The 27,928-nt window shown below is 38.9% G+C and overlaps 1 protein-coding gene across 5 annotated transcripts; it reads right to left on the reverse strand.

The window, feature by feature from the left end:
* prodhb (proline dehydrogenase (oxidase) 1b) lies at nt 1-27,506 on the reverse strand. Of its 5 annotated transcripts, none has more exons than XM_081364960.1 (14): nt 27,093-27,506; nt 25,570-25,778; nt 18,903-18,937; nt 18,671-18,820; nt 17,571-17,635; nt 17,348-17,464; nt 16,061-16,134; nt 15,680-15,761; nt 14,471-14,563; nt 12,621-12,767; nt 11,668-11,843; nt 4,292-4,390; nt 2,107-2,195; nt 1-1,817 (listed from the first exon to the last, which is right to left on the reverse strand). In XM_081364960.1, exons 1-14 carry the CDS (start codon nt 27,366-27,368, stop codon nt 1,627-1,629), a joined length of 1,803 nt encoding a protein of 600 aa, XP_081221086.1. In that variant the 5' UTR covers nt 27,369-27,506; the 3' UTR covers nt 1-1,626. The 5 variants fall into 5 exon arrangements, with proteins under 5 accessions (XP_081221086.1, XP_081221088.1, XP_081221089.1 ...); XM_081364962.1 differs by having other exon boundaries at nt 18,785-18,820; nt 27,093-27,469; XM_081364963.1 differs by lacking the exon at nt 2,107-2,195 and having other exon boundaries at nt 1,427-1,817; nt 18,785-18,820; nt 27,093-27,463.
* Between the last annotated feature and the right edge of the window lie 422 nt (nt 27,507-27,928).

Genomic DNA, 27,928 nt, shown 5'->3' on the forward strand with positions numbered 1-27,928 from the left:
AATTTAAGCTTTTTATTCATCTTCCCCAAATGCTCCACAGAGGGAAAGAAAATATTAAAAAGAGCGAGAGAAACCGTTGGTTAAGCATAAAAGGCTTCATCACACAGATAATAAAAGAGCAGATTTAATTCTCGCTCTGTATATGCGAAACACCAGATTCATTAAGCTGAAAACTGAGCTTAAAATTATTTCATCAGAACTTTTAAACTTCATAGAGCACACGAGGGATATCATGAAAAAATAAAGTTCAGCTCTTTCCATAAAACAATGTGTTTTTTATATTATTACATTTGATATATAATCTGTTTACTGGTTTACGGGTTTATGGAAATCTTGACGACGGGTTGTTGCCTGCACTTCAACTTTTGCTTTCGTTAACAAAACCTTCACAATTCCTCTTTCTGTCATTAACGTGATTCTTATGTATTTGTTTATTACTGTTTAAATCATGCTTATATTTCCATTGTTGGTGTTCCACTCGCGGAATAAAGGTGGGGAATAAAACAGCCGTGCACACTCAGGCATCTGACATTTTAGGGAGCCCTTTCAGAGTCATAAAGGTGCCGGAGAGATGGATGAGAGAAGAGAGTGTGCGAAGCCAGACCATCAGTGGAATAAAGAAAAAAGGAGCGGGGGAAACGTGAATTAGATTATACGGAAAGGGAAGAGTATAACCTCTCTTTCTTGACCCTTAAAAAATGCACCAAGGTAACCCACAGTTTCTGCTAAAATACCATTAACTTACTACAGTTTTTTTGCGCCTGGTTATTTGGTATTGCCTCCAGATACAAGATTTCTGAAAGGTTATTTTCCTAGTTGAAGATGATCTTTCTTCTTTATAGTATTATGGCTTTTCAAGTGATTTTTAGAGCCTTTACAATTTTTGTGTTGTGACCTTATTGTCAAGATAGTTAAGCACATATACCTAATTTATAAATCTTAATAAGAAAAATATAAATCTTTAGTAACAGTTTACAATAAGGAACAGTAACAGTATGAAACAAAAGATTGTTTTGGTTTTGCTTCGCCTCTGCATAACTGATGCGGAAGAATATTGTTCTTTCTCCAACTAAAATCAAATCTACTGCTCATAAAACACTACTAGACTTAAAACTGGCATAAAGTTGGTTTGATGTTGGACGTTCGATATTCGCAAATTTAGGTTCACCTGGGTGTCAGCTATGATGCACACCTTTTACATTTTTTAGATTTATTACAATTAACTGTCAAATCATACTTTTGACATACTTGATAAATATGTCTGACCAGCTCTAGATGCTCCGTTTTCATAGTTACCAAAAATAAAACATTCAGACACATTATAGTAATGAGAATTTTGAGGCAAAATGTGCTTAACTGTCATGAAACAGTGTAGCAATGCAAAGACTTGATTTGGAAAAAATAGAAAAGATTCTAAAAATAGGCTTCATTTTTGTATGCAAAATACATAATTCCTTATTTTGTATTTGTCATGTGTGTTTTGTGAGAATCACCCAAGTATTTTTTTTTTATGTCTGCTATCATAAAGAACAGCCTCAGTGAGAGTGGGAAAAAAGATTTATGAATGGATGGGTGAACAAGCAAAAAACAAAGGTAAGGAGTCTCTGGTGAGAAGTGGAGTGTGTTTTATAATGCAGGTGTGTAGAAGACTTCTCCACTGGCCAGTCGGCGCATGAGCTCTTTCCATAGGAGTTCTCTCTCCATCTGCACTCCTTTCATAAAGCCACGGTTCTCCTGTGCCCGGCGGGACAGATAGGGAATCACCTCGTTCACCGGACCATACGGAACGTACTTGTACACTGGGAATCCTGCCTGAGCTAGAGATATGAACAGATAAGAAAAGAATACCAATATTTTTCAGTGGTTTATTGTTGTTGTTGTTTTTATATCCCTTTCATTGAAATACATTTTATAACTGTACTTTTGATAACACTTTTAAAATTACAGAGCATTATTGTAAAGTTTTGCTGTGATTTCACTAACGTGATCACTTTAGAAGTGAATTTAGAATTTGTGTATGTGTGTGTGTGCGCGTGTGCGTGCGCGTGTGTGTGTGTGTGTGTGTGTGTGTGTGTGTGTGTGTGTGTGTGTGTGTGTGGGGTTCACCTAACGGAAAGCTGATTTGGTCACACATTCCCAGGAGCTGGCCGAAGTACACCTTCTTATCTGTGGGTGCCAGACCCATTTCATTCATCCTGTTAGACCATAAACACACAGAGCGCCGTCACAGAAAGTGAAAAATGAGAGACGCCCCTTCGGCAAGGTCATTTAATACAGGATACATTCCGGTGATTGCTCACTCAAAGTTTCACACTGTCTTATCAGTTACAGCCATTACACGCAGGAACAAGACACATTCTGAGACACTTAGGCTGATATTAAGTGTGAATGATGTAAGAGGAGGATAACTAGTGTGTGCTTCCATATACGAATCATTCCCTGGCGACACTCTTTGACATTGTGACAGAGAATGTTAATGACATCTGTCATTGGAACACCTTTGTCAAATGAGGTTACACCCCTAAGGAGCGATTACATAAAATTAATGATTAAACATTACATTATTAATTTACACAAATTAATTTACTCCCAGTGGGATCTAAATGTACTTGGAACCATATATCGAAGAACAGAACCTAAACTACACTAAAAATGTGAGTTTTTCTGTGCTTAAAGCTTAACAACTTTATGTCCAGATGTTGATTTTTATTCTATCTAACAAATATCAACATGCAGTCACTTAATTTTGTAACTTTTCTATGTATACATTTTATTGGACTATCATTCAAAGGTTTGGGGTTCAGTACGATTTTTTTATACTTTTATTCAGCAAAAATACATTAAATTGATCAAAAGTGACAGTAAAGACTTCTTTTTCAAATAAATGCTTTTATTTTGAACTTTTTATTCATTAAAGAGTCTGGTTCGTTATCTTTGTGGGGACTCTCCAAAGATGTATTGGTTTTTATTCTGCACAAACTGTATATTCTGCCCCTTTACACTAACCCGACCCCTAAACCTACCCATCACACAACACTTTATGCATTTGTACATTAAAAAATAAACCTCATTCTGTATGATTTATAAGCTTTTGTACCCATGGGGTCCCCACAATGTAATATAAATCTGTGTGCGCGCGCACACACACACACACATATACAAAATGTACCTTTTATGTCAAATCTCTCAGATTTTATGCATTTCAAGTACACTAACTTTTATGCACACCAAATGTATATAAATTGTTATATAAAAAGAAAAATCCAGATAAATATCACCAAACTTTTATTGTCATTTCCAATAAAGCTGTAATTTTTTTTAAATTGTGCAAAAATATACAAAATTATGTGAAAAAAAATTCTAGCTAAGAAAATTAAAGGAAAAGTTCACCCAAAAATGAAAATTTGCTGTTAATTAACTGACTCTCAGGCCATCGGAGATGTAGGTGACTTTTTTTTACTCAGTAGAACAGTAAAGAAGATTTATAGTTGAAACCGTGGTCCTTGGTGATTCATATAATGAAAGTCAATGGCTACTATTTAATTTGAGAGTCACAAAAACATATACAGGCAAAACAAAAGCAATACCCGTGGCTCCCGACAATACATTGAGGTCTTAAGAAGCGAAACAATTTATCATTATTTACAACCTATAATCCACAAAATAGTGCTCACTTGTGCTTATCCTGGATGTCGTAACCTATCTGAAAAATTAAGATAAAGTTCGCTTATAATAAGGTAACATGAGTCATTATGCGACAGGAAGCTTGCGGTCCAGACTGCCATGAGCGCGTGCTCACGACCGTTTGCCGAAGCTGTAGATTACAGGTAATAACGTTGTAAATTATGTTCAGTTTCTTGCACAGACCAATCCGTTTGGCTTCATAAGACCTCAATGTATCATCAGGAGCCACAGGTATTAATTTTGTTTTGCCTGTATATGTTTTTTTGACTCTCCAAGTAACAGTAGCCATTGACTTGCATTATATGAATCACAAAAAGACCATGGTTTCAGCCATAAATAATGTTCTACTGAAGAAATAAAGTCACCTACATATTGGATGGTCTGAGGGCGAGTAAATTAAGAGCAAATTTTCATTTTTGGGTGATCTTAACAAGATAAAGGACTCAGCCATTGCATTCCAAAATATTTAAAATGTAATTTCAACCACCATCATTTCCACCACAAAATGGATGGATATTTGAGTTGGGGTGGAAATGACATTTGTTCATGATGGGTCATACAGTATACAATTGAAAGAGAGAAGGAGAGTATAAAAAAAGTGTCCTACCTTCTGAGTGTATGCTTAACAGTGTCTAGATTGTGTGATGCCACCATGACATTTGCTTTCTTATTCTGTGCGATCTCCTCCAGCACGTAATCCAGACACCTGAAAGACACCAGCTGCTCATAAATCATCCTGCTTTTGGTCTGCACTTTCAGACAACATTTTAACTTGACGGTTGACCGCCAAACACAAGATCTTTTGAAAAGATCTGATTTATTTTGAAAGCTGTCAGAATGTACCTTAATCATAAGAAGCTTACCGATGGTGAGATAAGCCAAGAGTATAGATAAATCTCTCCTGCCTTTGAAACATTCTGTCAGCACATAGACCGTCTGAATGAAGCACAGTTCAGGGTAAGTATGATGTTCAGATAAGGACCTTTATTTTACAAGTATTTTAGGACTGTTGATCTGGACTCAGAAACTACTTGGCCATGTCATCTCACTCCTTAAAGAGAGGCAAAGTGAATTTGATGCATTTCCTGAATCATTCCTTTCTCATTAAATTAAGAATTTTGCCATATTTCTCTGTTCCAAAACAGAAAGTTGCCCACCTAGACAGCACTTTATGCATTAAATGCCAGTGGTTCTCAACCAGGGGGCCGGGGCTCTCTATAGAAGTGTTTCCCAACCCTATTCCTGGAGGCACACCAGCACTACACATTTCCCAACTTTTCCTAATCAAACACACCTGATTCAACTCATTAGCTTGTTAGCAGAGAATCCAAGAACAGAAATATCAAAGTCAGTGGATGACAAGCTTGCAACCAGTAGCCAAAAAAGCGTAACGGCTAATGCTAACGCTTTGGCTGTGGCGGTACGCTGGGAAGAAGACCAGAGGCTGATTTTTTTTTGAACTGATGACAACAGAGAAGAGGCTTCACTACACTGAATAAACCACTTTTGTGAGGAAATAGCTTATAATTTAATAAATCGACTGCCTGTCCACTAATCTTCACCATGTTTTACGCCACAGAATACTTTTTTTGGGAACGATATGTAGATTTTACTAGAATAAAAATGTTATTTAATAAGAGGAGGCAGAGAAGGGTATGTCGTGACATGACTCATTTACGGCATTACTGTGGTAATTTATTTTATTTTTTCTGTGTAGGAGTCAAGAGTACATTACAGAGTTAAAGGAAAAAATGGAGTCCAGCTGACATCCTACAATTTTTTCAATAGATTCGTAATATTTACAGAACCTAGATTATTCACAGCACACACACAAAAAAAGGGTGAGAACAAACAAAATAATATATATATATATGTGTGTGTGTGTGTGTGTGTGTGTGTGTGTGTGTGTGTGTGTGTGTGTGTGTGTGTGTGTGTGTGTGTGTGTGTGTGTGTGTGTGTGTGTGTGTGTGTGTGTGTGTGTGTGTGTGTGTGTGTGTGTATATATATATATATATATATATATATATATCCTGTATAATAGAAAAACCGAAAAAAAGAAGAAAAAATTGGGATACAGTGCATTCTAGTGACAACTTTGCATCATTAGCGTTTTATTTCCAATAATAGTCTATGATTACATCTGTTATATAGTTACTCAATTTCCTACATATTCCTTCCATCTCTTCCACAACAGAGCCCCTTTTTGCATTTTTAATCTTAAAGAAAAGGTAAGGATTTCCATCCTATATATTTCACTTGCAATTGCTTTCCAGTCTTCTATAGTGGGTGAGGTTGAAGACATTTACGAGTAAGAGCCTTTTTAGCTGCTACCAGGAATATCCCCCATAAGTTTATATAATTGGTATCATGCAAATCCAGATTTCCCAGATAGAGGGTATACCATTGGAATGGAATTTTGATCTTTAATATAGCCTCTACAGTCCTGTGTACATCTTTCCAAAATATGTGAATGACTGGGCATGCCCAGAATAAATGGTGGTGATTTGCTACTTCTGAATTACAGTGTCTCCAACACCCTGATCCTATTTCACAATGGCTCTTTTGAGCAGGTGAAATAAAAAATCAAATTATATTTTTCCAGGCGAATAGCCTACATTGTTGGGAGCCTATAGTTTTCCATCTGCATGTTTCTAACCAAGCCTCTTCTGTTATATTGATGTTTACGTCTTTCTCCCATTTAATTCTGATAAAAGAGGTGGATTCTGGCCTGTGGTTTTGAAGACAATGATAAAGTTTAGAAATAACCTTACTAATTGTGGTAGCCTTAAATGCAATCAAGAGTATCTTCACAAAATCTTTTCAATTCTCTTTATTTACTGTTGGGTTGAAGTGGTGTCTTATTTGAAAGTATCTGTACATTACCAATGTATTTAATGAGTGATATTGTATATTGTCTAAAAAAAAAAAAATAAATACAGACTATAACTGCATGTATGCATATGACGCTGATTTGCATTTTATTGAATTACAGAAAATTATATTTTGTTATATTGTATGTTGTTTTCTTTCTATCGCTGCTAGGTTATTGTATTGTGTGCCTAATGATGATGATATAACGCTTTTTAATGAGTGATGGTAAAAAAAGAGACAATTTTAATGAATTAAATATGTATTAAATTATAATTAATTTTTTTAATGTGGCTTTATGCGACCAGCAATGACTAGTACTTAGAGCTAACAGAGATATTCACGCTTTTTTCTGCAGTAAAGCACATTCCACAAACAATGCATTTCTACCGTACCTTTACTAGCAATATAATACCGAATATAGAACATTTATTCACAAGACCAACACGCTAATAATCCACAAGAAACTAATTAACGTAAACTGTAACTCACTGTCATAAAACTTTAAACGGTTTGAAATGACGTCACTGCCATTACACGATAGGCTGAGGTCCCTCACATGATCCAAGTTAGCCGTTACGCTTTCTCCAATGGCAAGAGATACAGACCCTCTCATCTCCCTATAATAAGACAATCTCTGGAAATATATGGGTCAGATAAGGGAGACATCCCAAATGTGCACTGTTGGTGTGCCTCCAGGAACAAGGTTGGGAAACGCTGCTCTTGAAGGCCTCAGTAGACTTTCAGGGGGTCACAAAATTATGTAAACATTATTTAAAATAAGGTCAAACAACTTTAAAATAGCCAATCAGCTTTAAAAAAAAATCAAGATGACTGACATAATAATATTATATAAATCCTCTTTCATTTGTCTTCTTCAACAATTTCCATTTTTATTAAAGGGATAGTTCACTTTGAAATTAATTTTTGATATGTTTTAGCTTACCTCAAGGGCATCCAAGATGTAGGCGTCTTTGTTTCCGCAGTAGTTTCAATTTTGATATTTTTAGGTCAAACCGTTCTTGTCTGTCAGTCATATAATGCAGGTCGATGGACACTGTCTCAAAACACAAGCACAGAGTCCAAATTAAAACAATTCCCCATCGTCCAAATTAAACAATTCCCCATCGTAAGTACACATTGATGGCCTAAGACACGAAACGAGCGGTTTGTGTGAGAAAACGAACAGTATTTATATCGTTGTTATCTCTTGAAAACAGCACACGTCTAAATGATCTGACGGCGCGGGCGGGTATAGATGTATACATAAATGTCGCCTTGGCTACGCAGTTCATAGGAACGAAACCGTAGCCAAGCGACATTTAGTGTATATATCTATACCGGCCCGCGAGCGGGTATAGATGTATACACTAGATGTCGCCTTTGCTACTGTAGTTCATTGGAAATAACCGTAGCCAAGGCGACATCTATGTATACATCTATACCCGCCCGCGCCGTCAGATCATTTGGACGTGTGCTGTGTTACAAGAGGTAAAAACGATATAAATACTGTTCGTTTTCTCACACAAACCGCTCGTTTCGTGTCTTAGGCCATCAATGTGTACTTACGATGGGGAATTGTTTAATTTGGACGATGGGGAATTGTTTTAATTTAGACTCTGTGCTTGTGTTTTGATACAGTGACCATCGACCTGCATTATATGACTGACAGACAAGAACGGTTTGACCTAAAAATATCCAAATTGAAACTACTGCGGAAAAAAAGACACCTACATCTTGGATGCCCTTGAGGTAAGCTAAAACATATGAAAATTTAATTTCAAAGTGAACTATCCCTTTAAAGAACCAGGGTTCTCATTGTCTTGGAAAACCTTGAACTTTAGACAAGGCTTAAGACTAGTCCCAGACTAAAATGCATGTTTGAGCTGTTTTAACTGAAAGCAACTTGTACTGACATATCTTAAAATGTCAGTGTTACGATGCAGAGCAGGAAGCAAGAAGCAGGATCCAAGTGCAACGGTGTTTTTATTAAATTAACTAGAACTTTGACATAAACTCAGACTTCAGAACAGAACAAAGAACATGCAACCTCACAACAGAATAACTCACCAAAAATGGATCCAGCAACTGTGAGTAACCAGGCCCTAAGGAGATTCCTTGCTACTCTTTTTCAAGATGGCCAGCCCATGGAAAGGTATGTGAAGGACTTCTGGGCTTGCTGCCATTTAGCGTCACTAGATGACGTCCAGCTCATGGATCTGTTCTGGAGCGGTCTGGACGAGGATATTGCTCAAATGATGCCAGAGGACTATACCGGCTGGACGCTAGAAAGGTATATTGACCTGGCCCTTTTCCTGAGTAATTCGTCATTTGCTGTGGGCATGGAGGAGAAGCTTCGTGAACCCGCAGTATCTCTTCAGCCTGTTCTTCACGTCACGCCAGCCATCAAGCTAGTCACCGGATCGGTCTATTATCGTCCAGGACTGGTATCCAGTGTGGCCGATTCCCCGCTGAGGTCAGTACGTGTTGCCATAAGGGCCATCGTGCAGGAGTCTTGTCCTGCCGAGACTATCCTGCATAAATCATGTTTCACCGAGACCTTCCTGCCTGAGTATCTTCCTGCCGAGCCTGCACTTCACGCCAGTCCAGCCGAGCCTGCACTTCACGGCAGTCCAGTCAAGCCTGCACTTCACGCCAATCCAGAGCTGTGTTCACCGCTGGTCCTGCCCAGCACAGAGCCTTCACCGCTGGTCCTGCCCAGCACAGAGCCTTCACCGCTGGTCCTGCCCAGCACAGAGCCTTCACCGCTGGTCCTGCCCAGCACAGAGCCTTCACCGCTGGTCCTGCCCAGCACAGAGCCTTCACCGCTGGTCCTGCCCAGCACAGAGCCTTCACCGCTGGTCCTGCCCAGCACAGAGCCTTCACCGCTGGTCCTGCCCAGCACAGAGCCTTCACCGCTGGTCCTGCCCAGCACAGAGCCTTCACCGCTGGTCCTGCCCAGCACAGAGCCTTCACCGCTGGTCCTGCCCAGCACAGAGCCTTCACCGCTGGTCCTGCCCAGCACAGAGCCTTCACCGCTGGTCCTGCCCAGCACAGAGCCTTCACCGCTGGTCCTGCCCAGCACAGAGCCTTCACCGCTGGTCCTGCCCAGCACAGAGCCTTCACCGCTGGTCCTGCCCAGCACAGAGCCTTCACCGCTGGTCCTGCCCAGCACAGAGCCTTCACCGCTGGTCCTGCCCAGCACAGAGCCCTCTTCCCCGCTGGTTCCGTCCAGTTCAGAGTCTTCAGAGTCTTCTTCCCCGCTGGTTCCGCCCAGCTCAGAGTCTTCAGAGTCTTCTTCCCCGCTGGTTCCGCCCAGCTCAGAGCCCTCTTCCCCGCTGGTTCCGTCCAGCTCAGAGTCTTCAGAGTCTTCTTCCCCGCTGGTTCCGCCCAGCTCAGAGTTTTCTTCGCCGCTGGTTCCGCCCAGCTCAGAGCCCGGGACTTTACCCAAGTATTTTTTGGGGGGGGGCCAAAGGACTCCGTCCTGGCCACTCGAGGGGCCACGGTCACCCGAAGGATCATCTCCGCCATGGCCACCTGAGGGGTCGTCTCCGCCCTGGCCGCCTGAAGGTTCGTCTCCGCCCTGGCCACCTGAGGGGTCGTCTCCGCCCTGGCCGCCTGAAGATTCGTCTCCTCCCTGGCCGCCTGAAGGTTCGTCTCCGCCCTGGCCACCTGAGGGGTCGTCTCCGCCCTGGCCGCCTGAAGGTTCGTCTCCGCCCTGGCCGCCTGAAGGTTCGTCTCCGCCCTGGCCGCCTGAAGGTTCGTCTCCGCCCTGGCCGCCTGAAGGTTCGTCTCCGCCCTGGCCGCCTGAAGGTTCGTCTCCGCCCTGGCCGCCTGAAGGTTCGTCTCCGCCCTGGCCGCCTGAAGGTTCGTCTGCGCCCTGGCCGCCTGAAGGTTCGTCTCCTCCCTGGCCGCCTGAAGGGTCGTCTCTGCCCTGGTTGCCTGCACAGCCTGCGCCTCCATGGCCGTCTGCACAGTCTGCTCTGTCCTGGCCGTCTGTATGTCCTGCTCCACCCTTGTCGCCAACGCTCCACGGCCCAGGCCCGCCTTGCCTATATCCTGTTCCCGGTTCCCAGTGCGGGCCTGACCCTCCGCCCCTCCCCCAAGACCGCCTCCGCTTCACCGCCCTCCTGAACTTTTTGTTTTTTATGGGCGTCGGGAGCCGCCCATAGGGGGGGGGCTATGTCACGGTGTGGGTTTTGTGTCTTGTTCTTGTCTGTCATGTGTTCCCCTGTCTTTGCATGTTTAGCTTTCCCCTGTTATGTTGATTAGTCTTCCCAGGTGTTTCTTATTTACCACACCCCCTTGTTATCTTGTTTAGCTTGGTTGTCTGTGTATTTAAGCCCTGTGTGTTAGTTCAGTCATTGTGAGTTATTGATGTTGTGAGGTTGCATGTTCTTTGTTCTGTTCTGAAGTCTGAGTTTATGTCAAAGTTCTAGTTAATTTAATAAAAACACCGTTGCACTTGGATCCTGCTTCTTGCTTCCTGCTCTGCATCGTAACAGTCAGTGCCATTGTTTTGTCTCAAGACGCACACCAGTAATGTTTTTTCTTTTTCTTTCTAGAGCACATTTATAAAAGCTCAAATACCCTAATTGAACTAAGGACTAATCCTGGCTTAATCTAAGCCCTGTCTGTGAAACCGGACCATCCAGAGATAAAGTCTATAGATATCAAACAAATGTAATATTATAGTACAATTAGAAATCAAGCATATAATATCATTCAAACTATCAAAAAACTAAGCATATGACTAATCACAGCTTGCATTTGAAATTTGGCTTTAATGTGAGCTAAGAGATGACAGAGATGTGGGCTGAAAGTGGGAGTCCATGGCCACCCTGTTCCAGCGGCCCTGCGTCAGACTATTGGTATCAGCTGTGAGTGTAAGTTGAGTCTCTTGTGTGTTTTTTGCGAGTAGCTCTATTTGTTTTCCATGGGTGAGTGACCGTTAATGGAGCTGCTGACCAAGAAGAGCTTTTAGATGAGTCACTTAAGAGGGTCCATTTCAGTTCAGATGCTGCCGTAGAAAGCACACAACAAGGCAGCTCACTAGTTTTCAGGAACAGACTTCAAATGTGAAATTCTCAAGGAAGAATTTGGAACATTTCTTGCCTGTGGTACATTCTGTTAGTACATTCGTAGTTGGGGTTGATGGGGTCTTCGTATCCAATCTCCGCTGCTCGGCTTCTCTCCTGGTACATGTAAGCCCCCCTTACCAACTTGGCACCGAAACACCAGCCCTCCCTTCTCGATAGCTCAACGTCCATGGACACATTATCAAATGCCTCCTGAGCACAAAGAATTCATTACATTGCAACAGATAACCTTATTTTAAAAGGCAACATTTCAGGAAATTAAAGAGACAGTTCACCCAAAAAATTAAAATTCTGTCATCAATTACTCACCCTCATGTCATTCCAAACCCGTAAGACTTTCGCTCATGTTCAGAACACAAATTAATATGTTTTTAATGAAATCTGAGAATTTTTTCTCGAATAGTTTAATCCAAATGAAATCTATTCATCATATAAAGCAATCATGTGTCTTCAGAAGACTTGGATTAAACCTCTCGATTCTCTTTATGAACGTTTTGAACCACCAGAGTTTTGGGTAAATAGACCTTTAATGGAGGGACAGAAATCACCCATATTTCATTAAAAAAATATCTTCATTTGCTTTTCGTAAATGAATGAAAATCTTATGGGTTTGAAGTGAGGGTAAGTAATAGATGACAGAATTTTCATTTATGGGTGAACCATCCTTTTATTCACTTCCTTTCTCTTCAAAATTTAATAAAACTTGTAAACGTGTTTAATTGTCACCATCATCATTTATTTCCTTTCAGGATTAATTTCAATGCATTGATAGATTGCAAGCACCAGTGTTAAATATCAGTTTTGATTTTGCTTTGTCTAAATGTGATCCTGTTATCCCAGCATGTTTTCTGCACAGCATCTAACCATCTCACTGTAGGTAAAGCACAGAATATCATCATCTGATCCACGTTAACACCATTCATATGTGCCAGACGTGTGTGCGTGTGTGTGTGTGTGTGCAAGGCTCACTTTGAGGTAGCACTGATAGGTGTTGAAAACGACAGCTTTGTCTGTGTTGAAGATTCTCTTCATCTCCACAGTAAGTCTGCTGATGGCAGGCTGGAAATATGTCTGTTCAGCGTCCACCATCAGCCTGACGCCATTTTCCACCGCATGCTGTTCAGAATATTAGAAGCAGGCAGTGTAACAGTGAGGTAAAAACACATTCATCAGCTGACAAAAAAAAAGAGGAGATATTGCCACATACAGCATCATTTTAATTGATGTTACACCCGTCTTTAACCAAGGATTTGTCAACAAATAATGATGCTATAAACCTCAGCAATAATAATGTTGATGATACAGTGGTGCTCACCAAGGCTGCATTTATTTTATCAAAAATACAGTAAATACTAGCCTGGAGATCCATACCTAAATCTGAAAGATTAATGGTCTGGCATCGACTAATGAAAATCGGCCAGCTCGAGGGGCGGCACCAAGCATGCATTTGAAAATCTCGCTGCACGCAATTGGATAACACTACGACCAATCACAACAAGCCCCATACGCTTAGCTACCAGCGGAGCTAACTGGGAGATTAGACTCTTGCCGTATCCGGTCGGCAAAACAGCAAAAACGCCCTTCTTGCAAAGGAACGATTCGAGCGCCGTCTTCTGTTCCTCTTTTAGATAAAAAGCCAAGTCTAACTCGTTCATTGTAGCAGCCAAAGCCGTTTCAAACAACTGGTGTTCATCCATAGCCATCTTGCAATGTTTACTAATGACTTCGACGTCACAGCGCTGTCGTCTTCTGTTTAGCTCGCCTCTGGCCCGCCTATATCAGATAACCCGATGTGATTGGTGCAGCTCGGATACAAGGGCATATTTAATGAGCATCATTACTCGACGCCAGAGTAACTCGCTGAGCAAATTCAATTTGTGCTCTCGCGAGAACTCTGGATTTCCAGGGTAAGTAAATACTGTAATATTGTGAAATATTACTGTTTTCTATTTTTAATGTATTTTCAAATGTAATTTATTCCTGTGATGAAAAGCTGAATTTTCAGCATCATTAATCCAGGCTTAAGTGTAACAAGATCCTTCAGAAATCATTCTAATATGCTGATTTGCTGCTCAAGAAACATTTCTTATTATTAATATGCAATTTATAAACTGTTGTGCAGCTTAATATTTTTGTGGAAATTGGGACATTTTTCTTCAGGATTCTTATACATTTGAAATATTAATATTTTGTAACATTATAATGGCTTTGTAAATGTATTAAAACACATTTGATGTTATATGAATAAAAGGATTTCTTTTTTTTACTGACCCCAAACTTTTTAACCGTAGTGTCCATCTACCAGTAACATGAACTATTGCAGCAAGCCTACCAGGCGCCACAGCAAAATGGTTGCCCACTGCTCAAGGTGTGTGTGTCCATGGCTTGCAGTGTGTGTGTTCACTAATCAGTACTCCTAATGTGTGTGTGCACTAACTTGGATGGGTTAAATGCAGAGTATGGGTTACCTTCACGTCACTTTCAGTTAAAGAAAAAAACTTTTATGAAATCTCAAAACTTTGTTTGATTTGGTACTTCCAGGCTGAAAAACAAGAAGCACTGAGCCTACTGCGAGTCTCACAGCTTGTACTGCTTGTACCAGAGGCCTTTCACAGTGCGACATAAACCCGATACATGTTCCTCACATCAAGTCGACGGGGCGGAACAGCTCTCTAACCTCCGCACTCTGCTAAAGGCTTTCTCAAAATCAATCTCTGTTACATTCTTCATCCATGACTGTCTGGTAGACCATGACCTTCTGACACTCCGCATGAATACCACAGGAGAAACATAAGAGGAACAACAGCCAATGAACGCACCTTCGCCAACACATCCAGTCGCTGAAGCATCCTTTTCATCTGCCTTTCCTCTTCCTCCGTGAACTTGGACAGAAGAGGCTCCAACTGGCCAGTCTGTTCAAAATAAATAAATATATATAAAAAAGAAAGAAATTCTGAATTTGAACACATATGGGTGCATTTTTATTTTTTTATTTAAGTGAATCTTAGTAATAATAATACATTTTTTCATTCTCTTATTGTTTTTTTTCCTGAACAGATGGTTTCGAATTATTAGTAAAGGGTATATTTTTTTAAATCAAAATATGTTCTCGTATTTCAGTTTACTTTTCCATTGTTTTTAAATGTGAACATGGGCTAGACAGACATCACATCTTGCGTTTTTTGCAGCATCTCGCGCATGACATGGCATGGCATTCAAAAAACGCATAGCTGAAGTTAAACGAAGTTTAACTTTTACTAGTTTGTCTCTAGACCTTGCTCTTTTTTTCTGTTCTACTTGTCTGCGTCTCGTGTGAACAAGCTAACACGGCAATTTCCGCTCAACAAATGCCCAATTTCGGAGAGGAACAATCTGTCTGATTTTTGGAAACCTGTTTGGAAACAATATTTATTAGTGGTGCTTGCTAATTGTTATTGCTCATACTTTTTCTTTTTTTCTTCATACTTTTTTTTTTCTTTTTCTTTAACTTTAGTTAATTTTTTTTTTTTTTAAATTTTATGTGCTTGTCATTTTCAATATTTTTTTTTTTTAAAGTTTAAAACATTTTAAAACAAAAAAGTTTACAACATTTCTATTTTTCATTTAATGTAGGTTTTTTTCTTCAAATATTTAATTTCATTTTATTTTAGCTTTATTTCAATTAACAATTTTTTTTATAGTTTTAGTTGATACTTATAACACCGATATGAAACAAACAATAACTCAAATCATTCATTAGCAACCACATAGAAAAGCACCAGTAACATTTTGTTCCAAAAAGCATTATTTTTATGCTGAAACATTCACCTTAACATTATACAACAATTAAATGAAAACTGCGCTTCTTCTGCACTTGTGATGGAAGCCTCTTGTTTCTCTTGCAGGCAAAATTCCATACATGTCTTCATAATCAAATTACCTGCGAAGGGGCTTTTGCAGTGTTTATAGAACCAATTAGACCATGAGAAATCCATGACCCTCTTAATTTATGCTGTGGTAAAGGTATCTGTTTCTTGCTGTCTGCCTACCTGCAGATTTGGGACAACTAGTAGATTGGATATCTTTGTTCTCTCGTCGATAAGACTGTTCCAGTCCAGCATGTCCACCATGCTTCGGGAAACAAATACAATATATCATTTATATTTAAGCAGATGATTTTTTGAACATCAAATGACTGGCATGCATCATTACAGAACTGGTCGATTCAGTGGAGCAAATTGCTCTTCTATGAGGTACAAAGGGGTTTAGTTGACTCAAGGGGGTCTAGCGGGGCAGTGTAATGGAGCACCCGTGGAATAGTCCTTGAGTAGCTCTCCTCAGTTCATAAGATAACTTCATTGTCTGCCATTGATTGAGAAGATTTACAAGTCTGAGTGTTAGAACAGCTACGGGAAACTGGTGTTTCTCACCCTGATGAGTGCAGTCGTCCATCAGAGAAGCAGCTCTGAATGTTGCCCTGAGCTCCCAGCCTGGCTAGACATATCTGCAAAGAAAACACACTTTTTATACATCAGACAAAACACTCCAAAAACACTATGATTAAAGGAAAAATTCACCCGAAATGAACCCACCGAAGGTTTAGAGTTCCATGGAACACAAAATGATACATTTTGAAGAATGTTACAGTTATTAAGGCCTGTTCACACCAACTATAATGATAACTATTATAGCGTTCACACTAGGGGTTGCACAGACTAGTCGACTTTAATGCCCTGCCATGATGCTTTAACCTTGACGTCGACTAGTCGCTGATCATTAACTATACAGGGCTAATGCACATGCAAGTACTTTCTAAACTAATGTGCTGCACATCACATGCAGATCGTGCACGCAGAAACATTGAGGAACATTCAAGACCCCCACAGACCCAGTGTGAACGGGCCTTTACTCTCCAAAAAGTACCAAAAAAAAGCACCATTCCATTTGACATTCCAAGTTAAATGACAGCTTTGCATGTGAGGAAAATATTTTCAAAATTCAAGCTGAATAAAAAAACTAGCTCTCATAATTATATGCACATCTTCACATCTTGGGGGTGTTTTGAGCCAATAACAACTTATATATCAGTGCTTTCAGCACACAAAGCTAATATATGGGGAATTTTATGGGGTTTTTATGGTGCTTTCTTTGTCCTTTTTGGAGTTTCACATTGCACAGTATCATTTTAATGTATGCAAAATAACAGGGTGGAACTTCTTTTGAAAGAATTTCTCCTTTGTGTTCCACAGAAGAAAGAAGCTGATGACAGAATTTTTCTGAATTGGTGCACTAATATAATGCACTTATGAGATAGTATAGTATATAATGCAATTATGTGGTAGTTTAGTGCTAAAAAAATCGGAGCTATTAAAGTTCAAACCTCACGTGACAATTCATGTAGTATCACAATTGTACCCTTGAGCAAAACATTAGGTTTCTCTAGTGGAAATGATCTTGTATAAATGTCCCATGTAAGTTGCTTTAGAAACAAGTGTCTGCTAAAAGACTACTTAATTATTTATTGTCATGTTAATTACATTTTGCCATTAAAATGAATGCAGCTCGTACAGTCTAGTCATCACTATACAGCCTGAGCCTCCAGTTGCTTGCTGCATGTCACATTTGTTACAGATGCCTTACAGTCCTTTTGCAGTATTAAACACGCGTAAGTGTCAGTTGATATGTGCGTTTGGCCGCGGTTTGAACCCAAAGCATACCTGCAATTGCTCTAGATCCAGTTTCTGCTCCAGCACCTCCACGCCGTCTTTCCCCTGCGTGGCAGCAAGGAAACTGAAAAAACGTCTCCACTTCACCAGCATCTCGGAGAACTGGAGCTACAGACGCCCGAGGGAAGGATGAAGAGCCCGTTTAGTTCACCAAGGTGACGGATTTTAACCTGTGTTTTCTGATGAATGAACCCTGCCTGAACCTCAATCTTACCAGGAATTGTGGGCGCCCCAGGGCAGTCATCTTAATAGCCGAGAAGCCATCTTCAGAACTTCCACCTGAGCAGGCAGGTTATTTTCTTTTAGAGTTATTTTAGAGGTAGGCTAACTGCAGCAATGAAAGTGAAACTGCCTTTTTAAGAGCAATTTTACAGGAACACTGAATAATTCTATGCAGTTATACATAGTGTTGCCGGTGCATTTCAATGGGTGTTTCTCCAAAACTTCTGGCATAATGGAAAACAAATATAAATGCTTTCAAAAGTTGGTCAGCTGCATGCTTTCTTGGCACTCTTAAAAATATGCTAAAAATACATACAACAATCATTAAAATGCACAAAAAAAAGATTTAAGAAATAACAGGATAGAAGTTTGCACCACTTTCCATGAATAGAGAACATTTTGATGTCCCATTACTTTTTAAAAGAGTCTCAAATCTTAAAGTCTTGCAAACTGAAAACAGGCTTGAAGGAAGCCTGAAAACATTGTTTCAGAAAAAATCTACTGGTTGCAAGACCAGTGAGAGTAGAAGTTTACATGAGAGTAGAAGTGTTTTAAAACTTGCTCTGTGTGAAAATGCACACACTCACACCCCAAACTGTACATTTGAAAAGGTACGTTCTTGAAAAGACATAACTGCTTCAAAATTCACGTTTTCGGTATGGGTGTGTGTGCAATTTACCGCCATCTTTAATTTACTCATAAATTGAAAAACCCTGTAGCAAAATCTCAAGGGAACCAGGGGGCGTTGTTTTGAAGTCATTCTCCTAAAGTCCTAAAGACCTAAAGAGAGAGCAACGTTCTTTAAAAGTTGGATTTTCTGATGCTATCAAGGACTTTTCAGCTAGAAAAACAAGGAAGAAAAGTATCTAAAGACGTCATTTAAAATAACTCACACATGAGCACAAATTGAAATGATAAATAAAATTGACTTAATTTTTAAGTTTTAGGCCCTTCTTAGTACCTATTTGTGCAAAGTGCCCTACTTTGTGTGTTACGGTCACTGCATTTGTAGCTTCTGGGATTTGTTTTGCTTGTAAACTGAGTCCAATTCCAAAGTTAACAACTGGTCAGCTTTTATAGATGGTCTGTTACCTGAGGCTTTGATGCATTTCAGGAAAGTCTCCATGTGCTGGTCGCATTTCGCCTCATCGGCATAGAAATACGTACGAGCGCTTGTCACGCCTTCACGGCGATCGCCAAACTTACGATGGGCTGTGAACTTCTTCTCCCGATGGTCAGCTCCTTAATGTCGAAAAGGGAAGTTTTGACCTTTTGCTTCAATATTACAAAAGAATTGAAATGTTAAAAATGTGCAGATACTCACCAGGGCTTTCTTTCTCTGATGTAGACATGCAAGATCTATCAAAAAAGAGAGATAAATTGACATTTTTAATAAAACAGGGGACTAATGAAACCAACTACTTGTTCTTTAGGTCTTTTTAGAGACCTTTAGCCAACAAAATGAAGAAACAGCAGTTTCTGTAGAGAGGAATCAATAAAAACTGCAGAGGCTGCTATGAAGTCACTTTACTGTGGTGCACTTCTGCTATTTGTTTCCCTTCTATATTTCAGGGTCAGCACTTAGAGTCACACACTGACTCCCGCCTGATGTCTATGCTTATACCCATGCATCTCAACTCTCTGCTGTTCTACACTGAAGCTCCGGCCGGGAATTCAAACCAACTCAAAGGTTAGACAGCCACATGGGGCAGTGATTTGTTTAGATTGAGTTCCTGTGATCTCCAGATCCTTCGAATGGTCTCTGCACTTCCCCATCCACCCACACCGCCGCGTTTACTCTGCATGGGGCGGCTCAGTGGAGACAATGTTTTGACGTCTGTAATGTTCCAACAGGAAGGAATGTTGAGATGTTGATGGGGTCATTAGCGGACAGACTTAAGCCCTTCCAGGCTTAAAGTGCTCTTCTAAACAAAACTGAGTTATGCAGGCAACATATGACAAAGAAAGTCGTCAGGTTTTGACCAGGATCTTACTCATTTTAAAATGTACCAGAGAGAGTAAGATCATCACTGTCAGCTGAATTACTGTCAACATGCAGTAACTGAATATGAATGCAATTGTGAGACTTCTTGTTTTACCTCAAAATCACAAGAGAAACAAAATGCATACAAACATGTGAAAAGGTAATGTATTGAAATAATAGTATTTGCTGTAATTAAATCAAATCCTGTATATATTATTAATTATTAGGAATTTATGGATGGATGGATGGATGGATGGATGGATGGATGGACGGACGGATGGACGGACATATACACACATATATATACACACACACACACACACACACACATATATATTAGGGATGGGACTTTTTCTCGACAAAATGACCGACATTCGACACATGCTCCACTCGACAAAAAAAATAGTGTCGACATGTCGAGGGGGCGGGGCTTGTGGGATTTCCAATTTTTTTTTTTTTGGCTTTTAATTTATTACATTTCCTATTCAAATACACATCATAAAGTGGCACTTTTCCCATAATGAAATAAAACATTTTAAATAAAACAATCCATTTTTTCTAAATGGGATCGCCACTTGACCGTTGACCCCACTTCTCCCGGAAAGACGCGCGCGCGCACTCGTAGACCAGAGCAAGATAGCGAAAGCAGTACGCCATCAAAGCGCTGTGTGCTCGGGTTTTGGAAGTCAATGTCACCAAAGAAGTGTGTTTTTGTATGCCAGGGCAAGACAACCCTGCACAGATTCCCAAAGAACCCAGCGTTAAGTTGACCAGTGGATGGAGTTTGTTTTTTCAGAGCATCAACGGAGCTGTGTAAGACTGTTTGTTCCCTGCATTTTGACGATGATTGTTTTATAAACAAAGCCCAGATCGACGGATTTGCAGATCGTCTAATGCGGATCGAGCAGTCACAATGATAAAGGTTCGCGATCGCATTCGGTGAGTAAACTGCTTAAAAAAAATGTCTATGTGTGTTGTTAGCTCGGTTAGCACAGCTATAGCATACCGCCCACACGGCCCGCCTCCAGACGCTCGTTTTTTTGCGGAAAGACTCGGGACAGCCTATCTGTCTTTTATAAATATAATAAAATTAAAGAATTTTTGGAGGTATGAAGGATGCAATACTACTCTATAGGTACTCAAGATTAACAGGAGATTGAGTGAAAATGAGCATTTCACCCCCCCTTTAAAAAAAAAAGAAAAGAAAGGCCGACAATCCGACAAAAAGTCGACACATGGGCCTTTTTCCCAGATTTCCCAAATCCCGTGTCGTTCCCATCCCTAATATATATACATATATATACATATATACATATATATATATATATACACACACATATATATACACACACACACACACACACACACACCTATATACACACACACACACACACCTATATACACACACATATATATATACACACATATATATATACACACACGTACTGTATATATACACACACATATATATACACACATATATATATATATACACACACACACAGACACATAATAAATAAATATAATAAATAGCCAATAAATATCACTGTGAAATTGAAAAAAAAAAAATAGAAATCATGATGATGGATGGAAAATAAATAAATAATAATATATATATATATATATATATATATATATATATATATATATATATATATTTTATATATATATATATATATTATTTTTTTAAAAAAATTTCAAGCAAAGAGATTTTGTGGAATTGTCTTGGGCCGACATCAGCTGAATGTTACACAGCAGATAATTCCTAAATCAATACACGCAAGTCAATTACAGTTGACCAATGGTTGTTATTATAATAATGGCAGTCTGTACCAAACCAAGACATACCAATAACAGCTTATTCCTCGAAAATGATACAAGGCAGGAATGGCATCTGAGAACTCATGGAATGATCAGTCTGGGTTCCTGCATATTAGGTGGCAACCTACTCAAATGCCACATCCTCCAGCGTTCTCCCTCTATCACACCCTTGATAATGCAGAAAAGCCAAGCTGAGCACTCTATTCTGTATAACAGCATTACAGGATCCATTGGGGTGGATGTTAATGCAATATTGATAGGGGCAGAGGCTCTAAAACACACATCACGAACATAAATTAGCTTTTATTAGCCAGTGACCAGCCAGGGTCCTCTGTGGTTGTAAAGAGCATTTCCAATAAACGCTCCATTTCAGCTCATTTGTTCAGCGAGGTGAGAGATCGTGGAGATTTAGCGCCCCCTACAGGCGATGAGGAGAACTGCACTTCTCTCTGCAGAGTAATCTGAGGAGGGACGCCTATAAAATTACTCAGACCTCTGACAGCGGCTTTCAGAAGTGAAAGCAGTGATGTGGAAGAGAAGTCCATTTATTGGATCTCACTCTGTATCACTGGCTTTTCCTCATAATCCAAATGGCATATCATCTATATCTCCGTCTCTCTCTTCCTCTCAGGCAATACAATTCATTTATATATCCAGCAGGAGACCCTCGGGTATTGCACTGACACTCTGTAATTTACAAAAGGTCAATGACAAGAACAAATTAAGAAATTTTTTAATCAAATGTCATAACGTTGACACAGCTGTTGAAATGTAGGTGATGCTAATGGTTAAGGATCTGAGCTGGTAATAGAAAGGTCAGTTTCAGGTTGAATGACAAAGAGGTACCCTTCAGAATTATTAAGAGCAAACCTCCAAGAAGAGATACGATCAGTAGACTGCATTTCTAACCAGACTGCAATTAGTATACAACAAATTGCATAAGTTAAAAACTGTCTGCTGTTTTCCAAATAATGTGTATGTCCTGTCCAAGTAATGCAAACAAACAGGAAAATAAAGAATAGCCTATAATTCTCCTTTTATAATTCAAATATAACTCATTTGAGATAATATTTTTAAAAAGTTAAATATGTATTCTGTGTGATTGCTAGGGCATTACTAGCCGTATGAATAACAGCCGTATCGCACTGCTAATCGTGTGATATTGCTCATAGTTATTATAATTTTATTTTTGTTATTAAAAGTAAGAAAAAAAGCAAATTACAAACAATAAGACAAATAAAATTGACAAAAATATGAATTAAACAAATTACGTTTTTCCAGCACAATAGGTTTATTTAACATGTAGTTAAAAATAGTACAGAAATGGAATAATTTAAATATAGAAAATAAAATACTGCATCGTCTTCACTGTATGAAAAAAACACATAAATGTATCCTTATTGAAGCTACAAAAGTTATTCAAGTTAAGTTACTGTCTCTTATGTTTGATTAACATTAACGACAAACAGCAGCAGTATATTAGGCTGCTGTCACTTTAAGACAGAATACAAGGATCCAATACACTGATACACATCCGGTTTACACCCAGCTGTTAAAGGGTTAAAATTCGTTTCGAACTCGTAAAACTTTTGTTCATCTTCAGAACACATATGAAGATCTTTTTGATGAAATCTGAGGGCTTAACATCAAGCCTATCGCCACTATATATATAGCATCCTACCACCCAGCCCTAACTAAAACTGAAATTATAAATATTAAACAATTTTTTGTTCATTTAAATAAAGTTGAATTAAAAAGGAAATATAAATATTAGATGAAAAATTAAACAAAAATTTGAAAATAAGGTTAGGAGTAGGAAGTAAATTATACAACAACTCAACAAGTTTATTCCAAGTCCTAGAAAGGTTACCTTAGTAACTAAATAAATATATTAAATAAATAAATAAAACTAAAACTTAACTAAATAAAACCTAGATAGTAATATTTAATAATAATAAACTATAAAAATAAATAAAATAAAAACATTACCAAATGTCTCACAGTGGGATATTATTACTTCTCAAGAAGCTGAATGATTTGCATAATCAGGTTAAACTCCAGTTTAATACAAAAGGTCAGAAGTAGTATGCAAATTATACAACAAGTTTGTTCCAAATCCTGAGTGACTGATTTGGGACACTCTCCATATCTCTCCATGTTTTGTCAAATAACAAGTCTAGCAATTTATTTTGACCTCTTTTTGGGTTTCTCTTTGACTTTTCTTTTTGTTCAAGACTTAATTAGGGGTTTCATACGGTGGCCGAGAGAGCTCAACACGCTGCAACTGAAGAAAACACGTGCAAATAGAAAAACACCCGCAAATTAAGAAAACATCTTCATCAGTTTCACAACACGTGTGCTCCAAATACTCACAACACAACCAAATACAGAAACGCACCTCAAAAGTTCACAACACAACCATAAAGAAACGCGCTGCAAATAAAAAAGACCAGAGCCGTTAAATATGATGTTTTTCAACGGCTCTGGCACAGACCACAACGGAAAAGTTTCCAGGGGACCCCAGCAACGAACCCGGCTGGGACGTGCTTATTGCTCGCGAGCATCCCTATGCCTTACTCCCTTCGAAGGGCAGAGCCCTTGAAGTGGGCACTTTGGAGTGAGCAGGGCGCTTGTGTGCCATTATGTAGCCGTTTGGAACGCACTTGGTGAAGGGAACAACGAAAGACAACCTAATTCCCTCATTATTTTCACCTGGGATGTTCCCATTACAACGCAGCACAGTGTCCATTAGCTGAATAGCTATTATTACCAGAAATATCTTGTTATTGCTGTTAACTGTTGCAAATAAATATACATTTTATACAAAAAAGTTTTTAAAATGTGTTATATATCTGTGTGTGTGTCTAACATGATAAAATTTGTACAATGTAACTGATGTATAGCTTAATATCTTTCCCTCATGTTCCATCTAGTTTTCAGCTCATTGTTCTTTTCTCATTAGTATTCTGATGACATTGAACATATGTGACCCTGGACCACAAAACCAGTCTTATGTGTATTTTTTCTAAAATTGAGATTTATACATCATCTGAAAGCTGAATACACAATCTTTCCATTGATGTATGGTTTATTAGGATAGGACAATATTTGTCCGAGAAACAACTATTTGAAAATCTGGAATCTGAGGGTGCAGAAAAATCGGAATATTGAGAAAATCGCTTTTAAAGTTGTCCATTTCTATTGGTGATAGTGCTGCATCCATTCACAAAAATAATTGTTTTATATATTTAAGGTGGGAAATTTACAAAATATCTTCATGGAACATGATCTTTACTTAATATCCTAATGATTTTTGACATAAAAGAAAAAAATATAATTTTGACCCATACAATGTTTTGTTGGCTATTGCCACAAATATACCCGTGCAACATAAGACTGGTTTTGTGATCCAGGGTCACATATTGTTAATACATTTTGTATATTGTATGAATTTGTATGTCATAAACTTGTCATCTCTGTATGTTTACAGAATACACTACTAAAAACATGTTCTCTAGCAATAGAGAGCAGCTCTCTGTTTGCATGTGTACCATGAGACCAAATTCCTAAACAGTGAGTGTTGATAGCCAACCAATAGGATCTGGGCACTTTGTTTACATCTGTGACAGCAGATCAAATCTCAGGCTATTTCTGTGAGCTCTCCACGTGAGCACAAAACAGCATGGCCATTAACCTCTAGGCCCTCTACCGAAAAGTAGTTAGTTTTATGCAAAGCAGGTCTTAAAGACCAATTCAGACCAATAGATTTCGGATGCACACTGCCATGCAAACTAGGAGGGCCAAGAAGGGAGAAAGTTTCCACTAAACTAGCTGCAGGTTGATATTAGAAGAGCAAAAATTCTTAATGAGCTGCTTTAAATGAAGCACTATAGCTCTCTATGGAGCAAAATAGAATTGCATTCATTTCTATTCTGTTCTTATACTGGTGTGATCTATATCACTGGTTAATTTATCTGGCCCTTAATTGGTCAGGTCTGGATCATGTAAATGCTTGCAGTTCTGCTGAACATCTCGAGTAACATTCTCCTATCTAGACGATAGACACTGTATTTTGTTAAATTGCTCACAAATCTTTCCAGTCACCCTTGGTACCTACGATCGATGGAAGCAGCTTAAACATGGTAGTTTGTGGATGTAGGGTCCAGAACTACAAGAGACCACTTACTCCATCTCTTTCTTCTCAGCTTCTTCCTGTGAGAGATCCTCTTCTACACTGTAATCCAGCACAGCTCCCACTCCATACGCTTGGTTCTTCTGCACTACAGGCCTGATGGACTGATGGTCCTCGCCTGCCACAAACTGACCGTAGAACGTCATCTTCATAAACTGCTCAAACATCTTCTGTCCTAACAGCTTCCTGCTGAGATCTATTATCTGTAGGAGACAGAAGTGCATATTTTATACTGTAGTATGATCTGATTTCATTTTTAGATATATTTAAATGGATAGTTCACCGAAAAATTTAAATTCTGTCATCATTTACATACCCTCAAGTTGTTCTTTGTTCTGCTGAGCACAACAACAACAACAACTAAATATATACATATATATATATCTTAAAGAATGTTGGTAGCCAGACAGTTAACAGTAGCCATTGACTTCCAATGTATTTTTCCTACTATGGAAGTCAATGGGGTCCATCAACTGTTTGATTACCAACTTTCTTTAAAATATCTTCTTTTGTGTTAATCAGAAGAAAGAAACTCATAGGTTTGAAACAATGTGAGGGCAACACCCAACATTTTTGAGTGAATTATCCCTTTAAGAGACACCTTACAGTTTGGGGGCACTAATAATGGCGCAAATACTAATAAATTGATGAGCGCAAACCACAGTAAATCACCTTGCATGATTCATTTAAATACTCCCTTCACATACATTTTGCTTCTGAAAGGGAAACTCCTACAAATGCAATGCGGTCAGCTGCAAAAATAACCCTGTCCGCACCTTTTCAGCGCTAATTTTTCACTGCGTGTCTTTAGTAAATCCTGACAGTAGTTTAACTCCAAAAGAGGGTTTGTGCTGGCGCAAGCTGTTAGTAAATTTGGCCTTTAATATGTTAACACCAAGGGTTTTAACTAGGGGGTCTGTAAAAAAATTAAAAGAACTGTTTTATATTCAAATATATTTCAAAATGTAATTTATTACTGTGATGGTCAAGCTGATTTTTCAGCATCATTACTCCAGTCTTCAGTGTCACATGATCCTTCAGAAATCATTCCAATATACTGATTGGCTGCTCAAGAAATATTTCTTATTATTATCAATATTATACATACATTAGCTTGTATATAAATTGTTAGATAGTGTTTAAATGAAAGTTAACATTAGAAATATATATATATAATCTGAAGCTTCTTAATTTTCTTAAGGCTGAAACCCTGTTTAAACAATATATTCAGTGTGTTTCCACTTCCAAATTGTCTGAAGGTTAAAAAGACTTGCATATGTCTCTGAGGTTCATTCTATCCTTGCCAGTTGACTCTAGTAACTCTACACACTAACCACATGACTTCTTCCCTGGCAAGGTGCCATTCCTGTCAATCATCCAGTACAATGACACAAGAGTAATTCCATTGAGAATTCCTTCAATACAGTAATTCATGGAAGTCTGCGTATGCAGTACATGAAAGACCAGGATGGTACTCTTTATGAATGCATTCTATAAGCATTAAATACATCACATACCTCTTTATTCTTATCAACCAGGATGTCATAGGTGCACAGTTTGAAAACTACCAAGCTTCTCAGTAACTCAAGAGTGTCTTTGCTCTTGTAGGCTTCTTTGGTCTGTTCAAAGTCAATGGAGATGTTGTTACTGAAGGACACATGCTCCTCTTGTGTGTTTGTTTTGGATGAATGTAACACTTGCACACTCCGTTGATAACCATGATGAGTGGAGATCACAAAACTCCTGTCACGAGTCGCGAGCGCAAAAGCTGGAAGAGTTTTCCGGAGAGACATCAGTTCAAGACTTCTGTACTGACAATGTGCATAAAACAGACAAAGATCGCCTGCTGCTTTTTGTAAAGCACTCTGTCCTTGAGCACATTAGACGCGCTACCTGTGGGGTCCCGCCCCATATTTAAATCCGGGCTGACTGATTGGAACAAATCCAGTAACGTGCTTGTTTACTGATGTAACACACGCATGGATGCCATAAAAGGAATACGTTACGTAAAAGAAACATCACAGTTTTATAATTCTGAGGTGTAAATTAATATACATTTTAATTTAACTACATAGAGGGTTAGGCTACACATGTAGACTATGTGATGATGTCAATACACCGAGGACAAAAATGAATACACTTTATTAAATCTTACTTTTTGTCAATAGTTCTGATGTTGCTGTTTTGCTTGTTGACGAACGTGACGTGACATTTGTTGTGCACGTTCCATGAAGTTAACAGCGGGGGGAGCCGTTGCATTGTTGAAGTATTTCACTTTTAATTACAAGACTGAGGGTAAACGATTTAGCTAATCTGACTAAACTTCTGGAGACATCCGAAAATTATTAATTAA

The sequence above is a fragment of the Scardinius erythrophthalmus genome (assembly GCF_964197995.2).
Source record: "Scardinius erythrophthalmus genome assembly, chromosome: 5".
Classification (NCBI taxonomy): domain Eukaryota; kingdom Metazoa; phylum Chordata; class Actinopteri; order Cypriniformes; family Leuciscidae; genus Scardinius; species Scardinius erythrophthalmus.

Bases quoted from the DNA above. Each gene is read 5' to 3' on its own strand.
- prodhb (XM_081364960.1), bottom strand. From the start codon at position 27,368: ATGTCTCTCCGGAAAACTCTTCCAGCTTTTGCGCTCGCGACTCGTGAC. The intron at 11,844-12,620 runs GTGAGCCTTGCA...CTTTGTGCTCAG, and splicing joins CCTATCAGTGCTACCTCAAA to GAGGCATTTGATAATGTGTC. The intron at 2,196-4,291 runs GTAGGACACTTT...ATGGTCTAACAG, and splicing joins GTTAAGCATACACTCAGAAG to GATGAATGAAATGGGTCTGG.